This window comes from Oncorhynchus nerka, linkage group LG27, assembly GCF_034236695.1.
Source record: "Oncorhynchus nerka isolate Pitt River linkage group LG27, Oner_Uvic_2.0, whole genome shotgun sequence".
Lineage (NCBI taxonomy): Eukaryota > Metazoa > Chordata > Actinopteri > Salmoniformes > Salmonidae > Oncorhynchus > Oncorhynchus nerka.
The window spans coordinates 77,131,878-77,150,007 of NC_088422.1; the positions used below are offsets into that span (position 1 = coordinate 77,131,878).

The window sequence follows — 18,130 nt, forward strand, 5'->3', positions numbered from 1 at the left end:
ATTTAATGGCTCAATCAATCACACACGTATACGGCTGTATTCACACATGAAACCAGATAGCAGGCCATTCTAGCCAGCATCCACATGTCAATTCTAGAAATTAACTCTGGAATCCACTATGGCTCCATATGGTGCTTACATAAGTAGTATCAAGTAAATTGCAAATGTAATCCCACAATATTACAGTTTGGTGTTTTCCCATTTCCTTTTGCCCTTCATTTTTATTGATAATATAGACTGAGTATACAACACATTAAGGACACCTGCTCTTTCCAAGACACACTGACCAGATGAAAGCTATGATCCCTTGATGTCACTTGTTAAATACACTTCAGGTATAGGTTCAATTATTTTTAAGCCTTGAGACATGGATTGTGTATGTGTGCCATTCAGAGGGTGAATGGGCAAGATAAAATATTTAAATGCCTTTGAATGGGGTATTGTAGTAGGTTTGTGTCAAGAACTGCAACGCTGCAGGGTTTTTCACCCTCAACAGTTTCCTGTGTGTATAAAGAATGGTCCACCACCCAAAGAACATCCAGCCAATTTAACAACTGTGGGAAGCATTGGAGTCAACATGGGCCAGCATACCTGTGGAACGCTTTCGACACCTTATGGAGTCCATGCCCCTCGAACCCAACATTAGGAAGGTGTTCTTAATGTTTGGTATACTCAGTGAATACTATAAAATATATTTAATTTGTCATTCACTCTGTGCTCCCATAAAGTATTTTTATTTTATTTTGAAAGTTGTGTATCAAAACTAGGCTCCATCCACCAGGCCAGGAAAGGCAAGCATGCCTACCTGGACAAAGCACGGGCAGCCTTTGATAAAAGGGAGCTATTTACACAGTTTAAAGGCCGTGAACCAATCACCCAAAAGGAAAAATGTGCCATGTGCTTCACATCAAAAGAGCTAATCCAACCACCACACACACACAGAGAGAGAAAGCCTCTGCTCAATCCGTGCTCTACTGTCTGCACACATTCACTTCAAGATGCAAATGGATGGATTTGAAATACAGCCTCTGTGGGTTCTGCTTGACTACTTTAATGTTGTATCTATGCTGGGGATTATTCTCTCTACAGCAGAAAGACCTGTGCTTGAATGGCAGAGCCCTCAAAGTAGCTCCTGCTGCTTTCAATGGCCTCGCAAACGAGATTAGAGCCATGGTTGCCCTCAGTCCCAATCCCCTGCGTTTTGATGGTGCGTAACCAGCCTGTGTGCCACTGGCGGTCTGTATTGACACCAAGAGGGTCAACTGCATTTTTATTTTATTTTAGAAAAAGTGAGCGATCAAAACAGAATAACGGAAAAGTTATCACAAAATCACAAAAAAATAAATCACATTTCTGATTATGTTTATTGAACACAAAATAATGGAGTTTCTGTACATTAGTTTCTTCTCATGATGCTTGGCAATCATCCTTAAATCATCCTAAGAACAGCTCAATGAAAAGAATAAACAGCAGACAAGCTTGCGCCCCTGGTCGCCACTGACTACTAATGAATGTTGGACTAGTTTTATGTTAATGACATTTGTGGGGAAAAACAAAGCACTTTGAAGATCTTACATATCAAATATGCCCGTTAGGATACTGAATGAAATAGTGTTGTTTTCTATGTACTGTAAAAGTATACTAGCAGCTACACAACCCAGTGAACCACTAATAAATCCTGAATTAAACCCAACGGATTAAATAAGAGAGATGAACACTCCCTTTGAGTTTCCCCATCTACTTGTTAATGATTGTATTTTGAAACGACTCAGACTGTCAGTGAGTTTGATATGGAAAATGCAGACAAAGTATGTAACTAAGCATAACAGAAACAACAGGTAGCCTTAGATAGGTCAATGGGGACACAACAGGGATAGTTTGAACAACAGGAATCAGGTGCTTTACTGTGAAATCATTGCTAGGTCAATTATTTGCTCTCCTGATTCCACAGCATGCTGGTTTACCCTCTGAATGCATTCAAGCTGATGCTACTGACAAACCTATCTTCAGCATCTGTCTACTGGCCATTCTAAAACAACATCACAGTGGGTGTGTGAGAGTCTATTCATTCAGTCCAGGGCTGGTGTGTGTCACACAGTGGATAGATGAATACCAACAGGTCATGTGTCTAGCAGGCCTGCCACCCCCAAGGGTACACCTCTGACTGGGGTCCTCTCCTTTGGCACGCCGCGCCCGTGGGGATGGGGACTCTGCTGCTGGTGCCTAGGAGCTCTTCTTATGCCTGCTGCAGAGAGGTGGTCGTGGGGAGCGGCTCCCAGGCCTAGAGCCAGAGGGGGTGTAGGGGGATTTGTGGGCCTCTGCCTTCCCTGGACCGGCCGCTGGTTTGGGAGCTGGCCCCACTGGGGAAGAGGTTGGGTGGGTCTCGCTCTTGTCCTGTGGGCTGAGACGATTTGCACTCGACTGCCTGGAGAGTTTGCCACCTGTATGGGACTGCAAAGATAAGATACTCACATTCATCTCACACAAGGCCAACACAACAGGTTCACCTCTACAGAACAAAATCTACTGGATCTGTCACTAGCTCGGCTCACCTTCTAGGTAAATCTGTCACCATCTAGTGGTGAGTGAATATCAACAGCACCAACATGATGGCCAAAAAGCATTAAAACACCCACACAAATGAAATGACATGCACATTCTTCTTAGCCAATATTTCGTTTCAGGGCTGGGTTTTAGTTGAATGGTACCACCCACCAGCATGGCATTGTTTATTAATCATAAACACCTGCAAAGTTTGCGAGTTCCGACTGAGCTGAGAAATATAATAGATCATTTATGGAAGACGCCAAAACTGGAGATAACAATAGATGACAAAGTCAAAGTAACTTGTTTCCCCTATCCATCTGTGGCAAACTATCCCTACATCAGGGATGAGCAACTGGCGGCCCGCGGTTTGAAGGCCCTTGGAACGGTAGAATACACAAGGTACAATTTTGCAATGTGGTTGTGCATCAGCAGATTATTTTTCTTGTTATGTTAGTCAGTAACCACGTTTCCATCCACAGTTTTTATGCGAGTTAAGTCATATTGTATAGAAATAAATCATTATGCGCCTCCTGAGTGGCACAGCGGTCCAAGGCACTGCATTGCAATGTTGTGGCATCACTACTGGGGTTCTACTTGTCTCATCGCGCTCTAGCGTCTCCTTTGGTGGGCCGGGCACCTGCAGGCTGACTTCAGTCACATTGGTACAGCTAGTTTCCGGGTCAAGCAAGCAGGTGTTAAGAAGCGTGGTTTGGCGGGTCATGTTTTGGAGGACGCATGACTCGACCTTCGCTTTTCCGACCCCGTTGGGGAGTTGCAACAATGAGACAAGATCAAATTTGGAGAGATAAAAATAAAGCTGTGATGAAAACAGGAGGATTCAGTGCAATTTTATAAATGCTGACAGATAATTTGTTCGTTCGACCTGATGGGATCTTTTTGTTTTGGTAAAATTGATTATTCAAGAAATGGCGGCCCATATGCACAAATATTGATATAACCATCATATCGAAGTCAATTTGGATTCACCCGATGATATGGTGTGTGTAGTCCTCCCATTACGACTCGGGGAAACCTTGCAGTTTATTAGGCTATATGATGATCAATTATCCATAATAATCTCATCATGTAGACTAGACACTATTATTTTATATACTAGATAGTATTTTAGTTGTCTCTTGGTGTCTTTACTATATATAAGTCATATTTTATTTATTAATATCTTGTATTGTTCTTCTCTATTACTGTTCTGTACTTTGTCATGCATTTAATTTTTATGTGGACCCCAGGAAGAGTAGCTGCTGAATGTGCAGTAGCTAATGGGGATCCTAATAAATGAAATCTAGACAACTCGCACAGCCTCCCCACACTGTAACTGTGAGCTGTTGGCTTGAGCGCAGGTGCCAAGCCCAGAGTAGGCACATTTGCTATTTAACGCAACAGTTTTTGTGACAAAAGTATTGGTAGAGTTGGAAATCAGATGGAAACACGTCAAACTTTCGATTTTTATTCGGTACATAAAAACTTTTATGAAAATGTATATTTTGTGAGCACTATGTCATCATTTATCTGAAACAAGTCCATTTGATGGAAACATACCACCGCTGGTAAAATGTGCACATTATCTTTATACGGATTCTAGAATATTCACATGAAAATCTGTCTCCAATTGGATGGAAACCTAGCTAGTGATAGTCAGTCAATTAGCCCATGTCAGAAAAAAAAAAAATCACACAAAAAACATGATTGCTAAGTTAGCTTAGCATCCAGCAGTCTCACTTAGATATCATATTAAAAACTGCAAACATTTCTTTCCACCCTACGGCAAAATTTGTACAATAGCAGGAAATTATCCGTAAAATAGCTAATCTTTCTCTCCGCCCCATGGCAAAATCAGTAGAATTGCATAAAATGAATTATAAAATTGAAAAATCTTCTCTCTGCTCCATGGCAAAATGTGCTTAATTTAAGCAAACTTGCTTTATGGATGCGAGTACGCAAACCCGTGAGCAACTGCGGCCCCTCATGAGTTCAGATTTTTTTGTGGTCCATACCCTCAAAGTTGCCCATCCCTGCCCTACATACTTATGACAAATCCAGCTCCAGAACCAACCATAGCCTAGCTGGCTAATCTTTTGAACAACAAATAACATTAGCTAGCTAGATAAAGTTAGCATGCTAGCTAGCTACACTGACAGCCATCAGCACCCTGCTTGTTGTTTTTCTCCACTCCACGTGGAAATGTTCCCACCCCCAGTTCATCAATATGTATTAGCAGCCTGTGTTATTCTTCGGAGGTGGAACCTAAAACAACAATTTGCGCTACAAGATAGGAATTACGTCGAAATAGGGGTGGCATTGCCCGCTGGTGAGGGCCTTTAAATCTAAAAGCATTTTTCATTAACAAATCAACCCATTTTGAATCAGATCTTATACCTTCCAAGCTGTGTGACAAATTCAAACCATTTTTGCACAATGAAAAGTTGTAATGATCTTTATTGCATCAATATCAGAAAAAAAACGATTGTCGAAACTGTCAAAAAACAAATATCTAATGGTAGCCTATTTCCCAGTGTTGTGAGAAGAGGACTTTGCAGACAGACTGCTAAACGACTGACCTGTGAAGTGGGGGGACTGAGGGAGTTGCAGACCTTCATAGCAGAGCTGTTGGTTTTCAGTCCATTGGACGATGAGGAAGCAACCTTCTTCTTCTTCTGTCTCTACAGTGGATTACAGAGATGTTGGGGGAGGGGGGTGTTGAACAACCCTAAATATTGTAGAGCGCCTGAACCGCTGGGTGATAACTCCCATGCTTTAAGTATAGCTACGCAACAGAGAGCTAGTCTTTAGTCAAAAACAAGATCATTACCTCATAAGCTAATTGAGGTGGAAGTGGAAGGGAAATGAACGATCGTATACCAGTGTGTAACTGAAACAGCTCACTTGCCAAGAAGGCTAATTTTAAACCAGAGCTTGAGACATGGTGGGTTTAGTGAAATATGTTATTTTGAACCTAACACCTATGAAGTGGCAGGTCATGATGAGTCTCATGGCGTGACTGAGTTGTGTGTACAGTATATGAGGTAACTTTGCATACTACAGTACCTGTTTGGTGGGGGTGGTGGGTTTGCTGCTGCTACTGTCTGTGTCTCCCTCATAGCTGAGCTCAGCAATGTTCCTGCATGCTGAGGCCACCCTGGGCTCTGGCCTTACCTGGTCCTCCAGCCTGGCCCCATCCTCCATCCCTGACCTGTTCTCAGGCCTAACCCTAGGTTCCAGTGTTACTGTATGCTCTGATCCTGCCCCGCCCTCCAGCGTTGCCCTGGGCTCCAGAGTCAGGCTGTCCTGGGAGCAGCTGAGAGAGAGCTCGTTCAGCACATCACTGACCACCTCGCTCTCCTCCTCTCTCTCCTCCTCCTCCGGGTCATCCCGGAACAGACGCATCATCTCCAGCACGTTGGTAGGTGTGGCCAAAGTGTTGGTGTCACCCTGTAAGACACAGTACCACTACCTAATGTTAGATACCCTCTAAAGGGTTAATATCACCACATTGCAATAAACCCCATAAACCAGGCTGTGAGATACCAATTCCCAACCCCATCATGCAGCAATACCAGAGAGTCCTTCCTGTACTCATTAGTGTTAATGTGAAATGTAGCTGGGTGGATCAGCCCCTTACCGTGATCCAGGGGTTATCCAGCAGCTCATTGGCTGTGATGCGATGGGCGGGATCAACTTTCAGGAGGCAACTCAACACTTTTTTGGCTGGTGAGATAAAAATGTGACAGTCAGTACGCTATGTTAAAGTCATGTAATAATAACCATTGTAAGAAGGACCAATCAGCTCAACCTGGATGTGGTCAAGTACCATGTGTCCTTAGAGATGTTACAAATAGAAGTCAGAGAGGTTGAAAAGCAGTACTACTGTATGTCACCTGCATCACTGATAGAGTCCCAGATGGGTCCGACAAAGTGGAGTTCTCCCTTCTTGATCATCTCAAAGAGTCTTTCCTCAGAGGTGGCGATGAATGGAGGTTCCCCACACAGCCTACAGGGAGGCAGTCCTGTCAGTCACAAAGGCTACGGGGAGGCAGTCCTGTCAGTCACAAAGGCTACGGGGAGGCAGTCCTGTCAGTCACACAGCCTACGGGGAGGCAGACCTGTCAGTCACACAGGCTACGAGGAGGCAGTCCTGTCAGTCACAAAGGCTACGGGGAGGCAGTCCTGTCAGTCACAAAGGCTACGGGGAGGCAGTCCTGTCAGTCACACAGCCTACGGGGAGGCAGACCTGTCAGTCACACAGCCTACGGGGAGGCAGACCTGTCAGTCACACAGGCTACGAGGAGACAGTCCTGTCAGTCACAAAGGCTACGGGGAGGCAGTCCTGTCAGTCACACAGCCTACGGGGAGGCAGACCTGTCAGTCACAAAGGCTACGGGGAGGCAGTCCTGTCAGTCACACAGCCTACGGGGAGGCAGACCTGTCAGTCACACAGGCTACGAGGAGACAGTCCTGTCAGTCACAAAGGCTACGGGGAGGCAGTCCTGTCAGTCACAAAGGCTACGGGGAGGCAGTCCTGTCAGTCACACAGCCTACGGGGAGGCAGTCCTTTCAGTCACACAGCCTACGGGGAGGCAGTCCTTTCAGTCACACAGCCTACGGGGAGACAGTCCTGTCAGTCACACAGCCTACGGGGAGACAGTCCTGTCAGTCACACAGCATATGGGGAGACAGTCCTGTCAGTCACACAGCCTATGGGGAGACAGCCCTGTCAGTCACACAGCCCTGTCAGTGACACAGGCCTCGAAAACTATACTACTAGTTGATTGGTCACTGGGCGAACTGCACATAGTATAGGAAAAGCTGCTACAGTGAGAGGGAGAGACACAGACAGACCAGAAAGACAGGAAGTGATAAAGGAGGGATGGGTGGGTGCATTGCTTACAGCATGTACATGATGACCCCAATACTCCACACATCACACTGCTGACTGTACTCATGAGCATTGATCACCTCAGGAGCTGAAACAGAGAGGAGAGGACCGGTTTTAACAGGACTACTCTAATATGATGTGATCTTTGTGTGTAGGAGTTGAGTGTGTCAGTCTTACCCATGTAGATAGGAGTCCCACAGGTGGCTTTCAGCATGTTTTCACTGCCAACACCCCCCTTCTTCACTGACAACCCAAAGTCTGTCACCTGGGAGGAGAGAGGGCCGACAGCAGACACTGATACACACGCAGGCCTACAGCATGTATCCATCTCATATCAAATCCTTTCTTGTTGGTGTTATTTATCAGACAAAACAAGGTTTACTTGAAGAGCAGCAATAACTGGGTCTCTCTATGTTAGATGAATAACAAATACGAGTTGTACATGCTGTATGGTCTCATGTAGTATATAATGGCAGGCAGGAGAAATACTGTAAACTAACTATCAAAATAACGAAAGTTGCACACTCAATCTATAAACTCCCAGTATTGGGTATTTACCAACGTTTGGCATCACTTTGCCTTCTTCAGGGTAATGTCATGAATACTTGAACCAGGTTATGTAGACAAACAGTGCAATTAGTGCAACCAATGACAATAGTGAGGGGTGTATCATAATGATTAAGTTAATGAGAAATACAGCAGGAGAAAATATCCAGGAGAGATGACCTCCTCCTTACAGATAAAAGCCTTTTATACCGTGCCAGAACAACTCTGTCTTTCAGCAGTGTGTGTGTGTGATTTATGCTGCCGCCCTGCCTTGTTTGAGCCCGCGCTCCAGGTATCTGCTTTAGCCTGTGCTCCGTCAATTCACACAACATGCTGGGCCCAGGCGGTAATTTGTCTTAAAAGATGCTCTTGATTCACCCTTCTGTACGGCGTGATATAAAGGGGAACCAAAAGGGGGTCTGTCATAATGAGGTAGCATTTAAAACCATTTAGGGGGAGAGTGGGGAAAAAACAAAAACACATGAGGAGCCTGTCCTTAAGTCCCTGCAGAGACTGGCTGGATGAGAAACGGCAGTGAAAGTCTTCCAGTTTGTGTCACCGTCTCACCTTGATATTGATCATGTCATTATCATCACCATGGTAACTCTTCACTAGAATGTTCTCCAGTTTCAGGTCCCGGTGAACTATGTCTGAAATACAAAAAAGAAACACCTTTACTATGAGAAGAACCAACCATAATGGCTTTCAAAAGGCCTTTAGCAGAGAGGACAAGTATGATGGTTAAAAGCAATTAAATCTACAATGAGTAATTGTCCCCCACAATGAAATCGGGGGAAGGGACGGTGGATCTGTCTCAGTCCGTCCGTACACCATCTCAGACAGTACTGAACAATTTTGACGAAACTTTGGTGAATGATGTGTCTTACCGTAGAGATCCGACATTTACAAAATGACACTGATTGGCTCAAGGCGGGAGCTATAGTAATTAACTGAAATGTGTGAGTCATGCCAGAGAGGAAGAGGCGAAGCGAGAGGGATAAGTGGACCCAAAATCTGTCTTCTCCAACAGGTGGCGTTTAAAAATATATATATGAAAAATTGCTCACAAAGTAAGGAGTTTTTGTATGGAGGTCACATTTTTAAATTTCACCTTTATTTAACCAGGTAGGCCAGTTGAGAACAAGTTCTCATTTACAACTGCGACCTGGCCAAGATAAAGCAAAGCAGTGCGACACAAACAACACAGAGTTACACATGGGATAAACAAACATACAGTCAATAACGCAATAGAAAAATCTATATACAGTGCAAATGCAGTAAGATTAGGGAGGTAAAGGCAATAAATAGGCCATAGTGGCGAAATAATTACAATTTAGCAATTAAACACTGGAGTGATAGATGTGCAGAAGATGAATGTGCAAGTAGAGATACTGGGGTGCAAAGGAGCAAAAATAAATGAATAACAATATGGGGATGAAGTAGTTGGGTGGGCTATTTATAGATGGGCTGTGTACAGGTGCAGTGATCGATAAGCTGCTCTTACAGCTGATGCTTAAAGTTAGTGAGGGAGATATACATTTTTTGCAATTAGTGTCAAATTTGGTGACAAAAAATTGAATGGCTTTTTTGCTGTATGTGGCATATTTGATCTAATAGAAGTTTTACGAGTGTACATGGATGTCATCGAGCATTCCACTGGGAATGAGTTTGATTCACTGAGAAAGAGAGGGGTTCTGCCCCAGCTGAAGTCCCAGAGATTGTGACAAAAACAGCTACTTTATCCTCAGGAAAACCATGAGCGTCTTGCTAAATTCAAGCAATCCCTATGACAAATCTCTAGATATCAACCTCCTTTTAAAAATGGTGAGCCACAAAGTATCAGTGGTCATTAAAGGAGATGTGCAGAATGGAGCAGAGGATTCGGAGACGTTTGAGAGAGTTATAAAGGTTAGATTAGATGCTGCTGCTAGATTGACTTGATGGGATGGGAAATAAAGTGTCTCTGCACACATATTAGTTCTTGAGAAGTTCTCTCCCCTGGAGTCTTAAAGTTCAGCTCGGTTAAAGGGATTTTGTGAGAGGGGCGGAGCATGCTGACCTCTAATATATTGTTTCCTCTGCTCTAATGTTCATGTAGATTGAGGTCAGGAAGATATGGACTGAATAAAAAGACTCTGGGGTGTACAACAGTGGATGAACCTCTATATGTATATAGTAACAACAGCATTGTGAAGAACTAATAGTACAATGAACAAATGGTTCACAAAATTCATAGTAATATTCCATGGGACCAAATCGTTCTGTGCAAAATAAATGTATCATATCAATGTCTTTACTAAACAATTTGTCATATTTACTGTTCAAGAAGTAATGAATGTGCATGCTGCTTATATATGGTTAAAAGGACAATTCCTCCACTTTTTTACCTCATATTCATCATCTCCAGCACCAAACCAGTGTCTACATATCTGAAAACAGCGCATTTATATTTCTTTCTACAAAACGTAGTGGTGCACCGTTTTCATTATGTACACACTGCTATTGAGCTGGAGACAAATGAAAATGTGGTTGAAAAGTGGTAGAATTGCCCTTTAAGGCCACTACCTGTGACAGTCACTGCTAACCTTTAGCATCACATCCCCACTGGTATCATTAGTCGCCATAGAAGTGCGGTACAACAGCGCAGAGGGACTCTTAGTGTGAAAACACACCTATTAATCTGTATTCCTCCCCAGCTCGTTGTAAATGAGTCATTAGCCCCATGTAATGGCGTCTCATTGCCAAGCAACGTCCTAAATTACCTCTAACTAGAGATTTCACCATCAGCAGGGGGAAAAACAGCATCTTCAAATAAACCCCTCAGACTCAATTAAAAGGGCTACCATTTTTGCCTGGCAGTTGTTCATTATTATCTCATTATTAGAATAAGCCAGGTTCTATAATGACTGGGAGCCATAACGTGGTATCATCTCCCTGATTATCACACGTCAATGAGGCCAAAGCAATTTGACTAATTTGAGTACGATGAGACCGTGATATCACCAATTTGAACATTGTCCCTGCACACAATTTACTCATACAACACATTGTCTGTACTGTTTGTATTAATGTTGGAATGATTTAATCAGTGCACCTAGATTAGTTAGTTATGTTTCATAAAGGTCAAAGAAGGCATAGTCTGATATTCTGCCTCTTACCCTTCCTTTATTGTTTCTTGAAATAAAGTTTCACCGTGTAAAATGTTCAAATGTAGAGCCTTGTAACGATGTGAAACCTATAACTTTAGTCAGTCATATTACCCTTCTTATGCAGGTAGACGATGGCCTCAGCCAGGCTGTTGATGATGTGCCTGGTCTCCTCCTCTGTGAAGCGTGTGTTCTTCTGAAGGAGCTCCTTCAGCTCCCCTCCCTCACACAGCTCAGTAACCAGATACATCCTCTGGACACAAAGCACAGCACACAGACTGATAATGGCCCCCACAAATAGATCTGACCAGCCTCGCTCTCATTCATGGTGCTTACGCAATCGTCTGCACGCACACTACTGAGATATTGACTCCATTACTTCTGAGAAAGCATCCCTTACCTTTTGTGTTTCAAAGACTTCCTCCAGATGTATTATGTGTGCATGGTTCACACGTTTCAGGATGCTCACTTCCCGTTCCAACAGTTTGACACCTGAACTTCCAGCCTGCATGGAGGGAAGAAGCTGAGTGAGTGCACTGGAGGTGTGGGGCTGTTCTAGTAGCCATTAGACTGACTTTAGACTGACTTTAGAGTGTCTCTTTTCACCACGGCCCATGGGAAAAACTAATGCACTCACCTTCTCTTTGTTCACCTTCTTAATAGCCCATTTCTTCCTTGTCTCATTGTGGGTGGCTTCACAGACGACACCAAAGCTACCTTGACCTAATTTCCTCCCAAATGAGTATATTTGCTATGGGGATAACAGAGGAACCATTAACAGAAAGGCAACTCACATCTGCTCTGTCAACTCAGTAAAACCATTCACAAGGAAATTTACCCTCGGCTTATGGGCTTGTTTGAGTATACGAGCTCGGGTTTATTTCCCTGCTTCTATTGCAACATTATCTCAAGACCTGAATCCTAAAGTGGACCTTAATTTTCAAGCACTCAAATAAGGAAAGTTTGCCAGTCTCTGGAGTTGCAGAATATAGTATTTCTAATCAAGTTACAAATGATTAAGTTGCTGCCGCAGTTCATTCAATCTCAGGTCTAATTAACTTGATCATTATCTCTGCGCATGCAAGGCTGAGCACTGCCTGCTGCAGATTTGGCAAAGAGAGCATCCGAAGCCCCGAGAGAGGGGGTGGAATCCGGAGCAAACTGGTGCAGATGGAGGCAGTATAGAGGTCAGCTGGGGAGGGGTAGAGGGTGGTACTAGTGCCCCCAGGGCGGTGGGGGGGGACACTGGGAATAAACATGGATGTGGTCTCTACCTACCTGGAGGTCAGCCTCATCCTCCATACGGGTGTGGGGCACCTTCCTCTCTGCACTGCTCACACGGGCAGTGTTCCACTGAGAAGCCATTTTCATGCCAGCTCCACAAACATCTGCTGCTGTCATCTACAGATGAGGAGCTTTATAGCTGGGTGAAGCGCACACACACACATACATACACACACACACACACACACACACACATACACACACACACACACACACACACACACACACACACACACTACAACTCAGGGAAGGAACGGAAGGCAGACTGAGATGACCCCTTCTGGGTGCATCCAGGCATACAGTCTAATCACACTACAGCTAACAATCATACAACAATGTACATTTTTACAGGATTATTTCAGCAGTGAAATATGATTGTTGAACTGTTGTTTAACATCATTTTTAGGACTGTGACAATCATGGAATTTTGGGTGACGGTTATTGGTCAGCCAAATGACAGTGGTCACCGTTCTAATAGGGTTCACCTCGGCTCCTGACTGCATGTGTTTCCGTGCTGCAGGGAGGGGGGCATTGCCTAGGCAACCAAAGACTTGTTTGCTACAACTCTTTGCTTGTTTCAGCAAGGAGCAACAAAGTTTCATCACATTGTTAAGAATCCACGTTACCACAGAAACCGACTCAACCGCACGAATGCCCGGCAGCCCCGTCTTCAATCAGCTGTTTGTGCCACACAAAAAAAGTATCAAATAAACGTAAACGGTTATTTTATTTTAAATGACAATCTTCATCCATAACTGTTGGTTATGCAGTAATTGTGCCAGCCCTAATCACTATATAGGTCAGGGATGGGCAACTCCTGTCCTCTGGGGCCTGAGTCTGACGTGACGTCTGCTGGTTCTCTTTTGTCTAGCACTTAATTGCACACCGGAGCACACAGATACACCTGGGCAGTTTAACTCACATGACCTTAGGAGCCAGTCAGTTGGAGGGCGCCTCAGTAGGAGGCCTGACACTGTCACTGTGGTGACAGCTCTGCTACTTAAGGTAACTCAGATTCTTTCTCCCCCACTGTTTAGACCAGAGCAAGCTGCCGCAGCACAGAACCCCAAACTGCTAAAGAGCACCTGGCAGCTTTTTTTTATTAAGAGGATTAAAGTTGGGAAATGCTTAGGTGAGACACTTGACATTGAGAAAAGTAAAGGGTTCATTCCATTTCCCCCTCATAGTACACAATAAGATGCCTATTCACACTTTTCATTTCAAATGATAGCATTCTAATACATTCTAGAAGTGAGTTACTGTGGTGTACAATAGGCCAACTCTTTTAATCCATCCCAGGTAAAAGTAATATTAGTATGAATCCCCTAATTAGTCACACTATGATACAACTGTAAAAATGTATTATTCCCAAAATTAACTTTTGATAATGGTAACAATTATCTTCTTTGTTAAATCACAGAACCATAGATATATTTCCCCCTGTCAAACGACAGTGTAAATTAGTGTTTAAGATAAACTACTTAGAAATGTAGACACCATCTCCAGCATTCAAATTGGCACACTTTGCCTACCTTTGTCTCGTCACCATTGGTTTCTGACCAAACCGGTGTCTGAAGACAGGTTCATATTATTAACACTAAGCACAATTTACTTCGCTTGAAAAATGCTCTCCAAAGCCAAATGAAATGTAAAGCAATTATCAAGTGACTGGGAGCGTTGGAGTGGATCCGCCACATGGACACCAATTAATTATTAACAGGGAAGCGGTGTCTTTAACCTCTTCACTCTGAGGCATTATCTTATCCCTGACAGGGCTCTCATAACAGGCCTGTCTCTCCCATTACCACCCGTCTATTTGCTAGTCAAAACCATTGTGACAGCCTCTGGAAATCCAAATCACCTCAATCACAGCTCATTTGTGGGAGAGGGAGGCATGTGATGAGTGTATCACAGGGAAGGACCGGCGTCTTGCGCTGCAGGTGCCTTAGGGAGGGTGTGCCCACCTGACAGCCCGCCCAGTGGGGAGGAAATGAGATATCAGGGTCAGGTCAGGGAGACGTCTGACCTTAAAATGGGTCACTACAGATCCACAGGTCTTGGATTGCTTTAAGCCAGAGGGGCCTTACAGTAATATCACATTCTTGGTTTAGCCAATCTCCCAATCATGTTTGAGTGATCTGCTAATAGTCTCATGAGAAGGATATTACTGTAATGGATTCTAAAAGAAACCTTACATGAGTGATATGTCAGCTTTCAGACTGATTGAACATAATGTACAGTACAGACTGGCTAAATTGAGAACATGCGTTAGATCTATCAGTAAGAGCTGCCATAACGGCTCAATAAAAGATAGGCCCAAATATAATAGCATTTGATTGTAAGCATTTCCAAAATATCAGAATTACTGTGCTTGCTGTGGAATTGAGAATCTGAACAAACCATATACATGTATTACTCAGTACTAAAGCCTCTAATGGGGTAGTCAAGCCTGTGAATATTGCTTTAACCATAGGGCTTGACGGACATTAATTAAAATGTGAATTAGCATGACGAATCGTATAGACAGAAGAGGCACGACTGCACTCAAAACTAATCAACAGCTCACTAAAACAGTTATTGGCACTTATGAAGCCCCAAATGACATATTTAGAGGCAAAAAAGGATGGGTTAGACAAACTACATTTTTGCGTTGGCAGCTTTCTTCCTTCAATGAATCAACGCCAGCAAAAGTGCCATGTATTGCAAAGACCTAGCATGTATGTGAGTGACAACAAGGCAACGCAGACTGTACATACCAACCTGGAGCAGCCTCAAAGTGTTCCATGTTTACTGCTTCTCACAGCCCGTCAGACCTGAACACAAAGTAGGCTTATACTGTTATAATACACATTTAATCATCACTGATTTATTTTACAAGTCAAATAAGTTTCATGTTTCTAAGTTTATTTGCCACGTACACAGGATACAACAGGTGTAAAACAGTACAGTGAAATTCTTACCTTGAGAGCTCTTTCCCAACAATGCAGTGATAATAATATTATAGATAATAAAATGTACAAATTTAAATCACACAAGAACTACGATGTGTTAAAGAAACACGAGAATGCAAGTATATACACTGGTCACTGCAAGTACCTTTTTCAATGTGCAGGTGTACTAGAATGGTTGAGGTGGGATTATACATAAAAAGTGACTGGTAGTAGGAATATATAAATACTTATGGTAATATACATGTAAACAGGAGTAATAAAGATGCAATTGCAAAGAGCACATATTACATGTTAGCCTATTAGAAATGGGGTTTTGAATGAGGGAAACAAACTTCTTACATCATTTCCGATGTGATTGATATCCTGCGTTGTGTGTACCCTTTTACGTGCTTCTACACCTGCATCTCTTGCTGTTTGGGGTTTTAGGATGGGTTTCTGTACAGCACTTTGAGATATCAGCTGATGTACAAAGGGCTATATAAATACATTTGATTTGATTTGACTAGTGTACTAGCCTAACAGACTGAATAGAGGTTGGTCTCCACAACCTTCTAAAACAGCATCATCATAGGCTTGGTTCACACACAGAGATACAGTAGAATATATTAACACGTAGGCTATCCTACCAGACAGGAACCATATGCTTCCTCATGCTCACCAGATCTCAGTAGAAAGTAATTATGGCAGATAGAATGTCATCAATCGATCTCTCTGCTTTTTCAATCCTCTCAAACATAACTGTCAGAACCCCATTAGAGTTTATTTACTGATTGTTTGTGGATGGAAATGCACATTGTTTCCCTTGACTGCAAGGGAGATGCAGTGTTTCAGCTTGGAATGCAAATTAAAATGTGACATTGGAATGATGCCTGGACACACAAAGATAATAGAGGTCTCCTCTATCTCACTCTCCACCCCTCCATCTCTTTCTTCGACGTGCACTGCCATCTCACTTTCATGGTCTGTGTGGCAACAGAAAGGCCTAAATCAAATCTATAGTTGTGATTCTTCCACAACTATTACACTGTAATAAACAAGAAATGCCAGGTTTGCAGTTAGGCTCCTAATCTTTTTCATTCGGATGAAAGGGGAGTAGTGCCTGAACTGTCTGCCCATTTGCTATATAATCATTAGCCTAAATGTTTTCTTCTATAGGTGTAAATATGCTAAATAATGATGTTTGTTGAAGGTGAAAGTAGAGCTCAAAAAGTAGGCAGACTATGAACAGGTGCTGCTTTGTAGCCACACCACAGCTAATTAAAACCTTGGACACACACACACAGAATGTGTGTATGCAATTAAAATGTAGACAGCAATCTTCCTTCCTTCAGCCAAAATATTTCATTCTTCTCATCTGCAACTTAATTATTTATTGACAGCTGGCTTTGATGACAAATGATAAACTTCACAGTACTAATGAAGCATGGAATTACATTACCTGATGAGGGAAGGCTTTGCATGTCTAGAATGACAATACTGAGGCAGTCTAGTTCACTAAATTACGGGATGAATAACATTATATAGACAGATTTAACTGATTGATGAGCAAAATCACATGTTCTTTGTCAATGCGGCAGGGTAGCCTAGTGGTTAGAGCATTGGACTAGTAACCGGAAGGTTGCAAGTTCAAACCCCCGAGCTGACAAGGTACAAATCTGTCGTTCTGCCCCTGAACAGGCAGTTAACCCGCTGTTCCTAGGCCATCATTGAAAATAAGAATTTGTTCTTATCTGACTTGCCTAGTTAAATAAAAATACAAATAAATAATGCCATGAGACTGTCAAACTAAGGACATTTTAGGTTAATAAAAAAAGAATAGTCTTGACTAGGCCACAAGCTCTCCTTGGTTACAATTTGACTTCCTCTAAAAAACTATGCCTTTGTGCAGTACAGTATCTGTGCTGAGTGTCGAGTGTGTTTATTGTTGAGAACTGTGACTGGAGGAGCAATCAGTCTGAACTGAAAGAACCATGGACCTGCCTTTGCCAAGCTGAACATTCAGACATCCAATATCTGCTTAAAATCGTATACATCATACTGAATTACCTGACAGCTTCAATTGATGGGCACTTGAAAGAAATGTAAGGTACCTTTAGTTCCTCCCCTCTGCAGCCATAAGTATGTAGCACCCCGTAAACAAGCCACTTAGTGGGCCCTCCATTAATTCCTTCTGTCTTCTCAGGTCATGTCTGATACAGTGCCTTCAGAAACTATTTACACCCTTTGACTTATTCCACATTTTGTTGTGTTACAGGCGGAATTCAAAATTGATTCAATAGATTTTCAATAGATTCTTTCACCCATCTACACACAACACCCCATAATGAAAGTGAAAACATGTTTTTAGAAATTTTAGCTAATTTATTGAAAATTAAATATCTTATTTACCTAAAAACAGTATATACATCCCTGAGTCAATTCATGTTAGAATTACCTTTGGCAGCGATTAGAGCTGTGAGTCTGAGTAAGTCTGCTGTGAGTCTTTCTGGGTAAGTCTAAGAACGTTGCACACCTGGATTGTACTATATTTAAACATTATTCTTTTCAACATTCTTCGAGCTCTGTCAAATTGGTTGTTGATCATTGCTAGACAGACATTTTCAAGTCTTGCCATAGATTTTAAAGCAGATTTAAGTGAAAACTAAAACCGGGACACTCAGAAACATTCACTGTCTTCTTGGTAAACAACTCCAGTGTAGATTTGTCCTTTTGTTTTAGGTTATTGTCCTGCTGAAAGGTGAATTAATCTACCAGTGTCTAGTGGA

General features: G+C 42.7%; 1 protein-coding gene across 3 annotated transcripts in view; it reads right to left on the reverse strand.

Moving 5' to 3' along the window:
• Positions 1–1,345: 1,345 nt before the first annotated feature.
• Positions 1,346–18,130, reverse strand: part of LOC115125881 (serine/threonine-protein kinase 33-like) — a 56,211-nt gene continuing 39,426 nt past the window's right edge. The window contains exons 2-14 of one of the 3 annotated variants that reach the window (XM_065012018.1): positions 15,175–15,227; positions 12,409–12,553; positions 11,768–11,881; positions 11,531–11,635; positions 11,245–11,383; positions 8,552–8,634; positions 7,616–7,703; positions 7,451–7,526; positions 6,441–6,553; positions 6,185–6,270; positions 5,611–5,994; positions 5,124–5,225; positions 1,346–2,441 (exon numbers count right to left, since the gene is read on the reverse strand). In XM_065012018.1, coding sequence (XP_064868090.1) covers positions 2,121–2,441; positions 5,124–5,225; positions 5,611–5,994; positions 6,185–6,270; positions 6,441–6,553; positions 7,451–7,526; positions 7,616–7,703; positions 8,552–8,634; positions 11,245–11,383; positions 11,531–11,635; positions 11,768–11,881; positions 12,409–12,531 — 1,734 coding nt within the window. In that variant the 5' untranslated portion in view covers positions 12,532–12,553; positions 15,175–15,227 and the 3' untranslated portion in view covers positions 1,346–2,120. Of the gene's footprint in view, positions 2,452–5,123; positions 5,226–5,610; positions 5,995–6,184; positions 6,271–6,440; positions 6,554–7,450; positions 7,527–7,615; positions 7,704–8,551; positions 8,635–11,244; positions 11,384–11,530; positions 11,636–11,767; positions 11,882–12,408; positions 12,554–15,170; positions 15,228–18,130 lie in introns of all 3 variants that reach the window. The other 2 variants (XM_065012017.1, XM_065012019.1) reach the window with 2 other exon arrangements.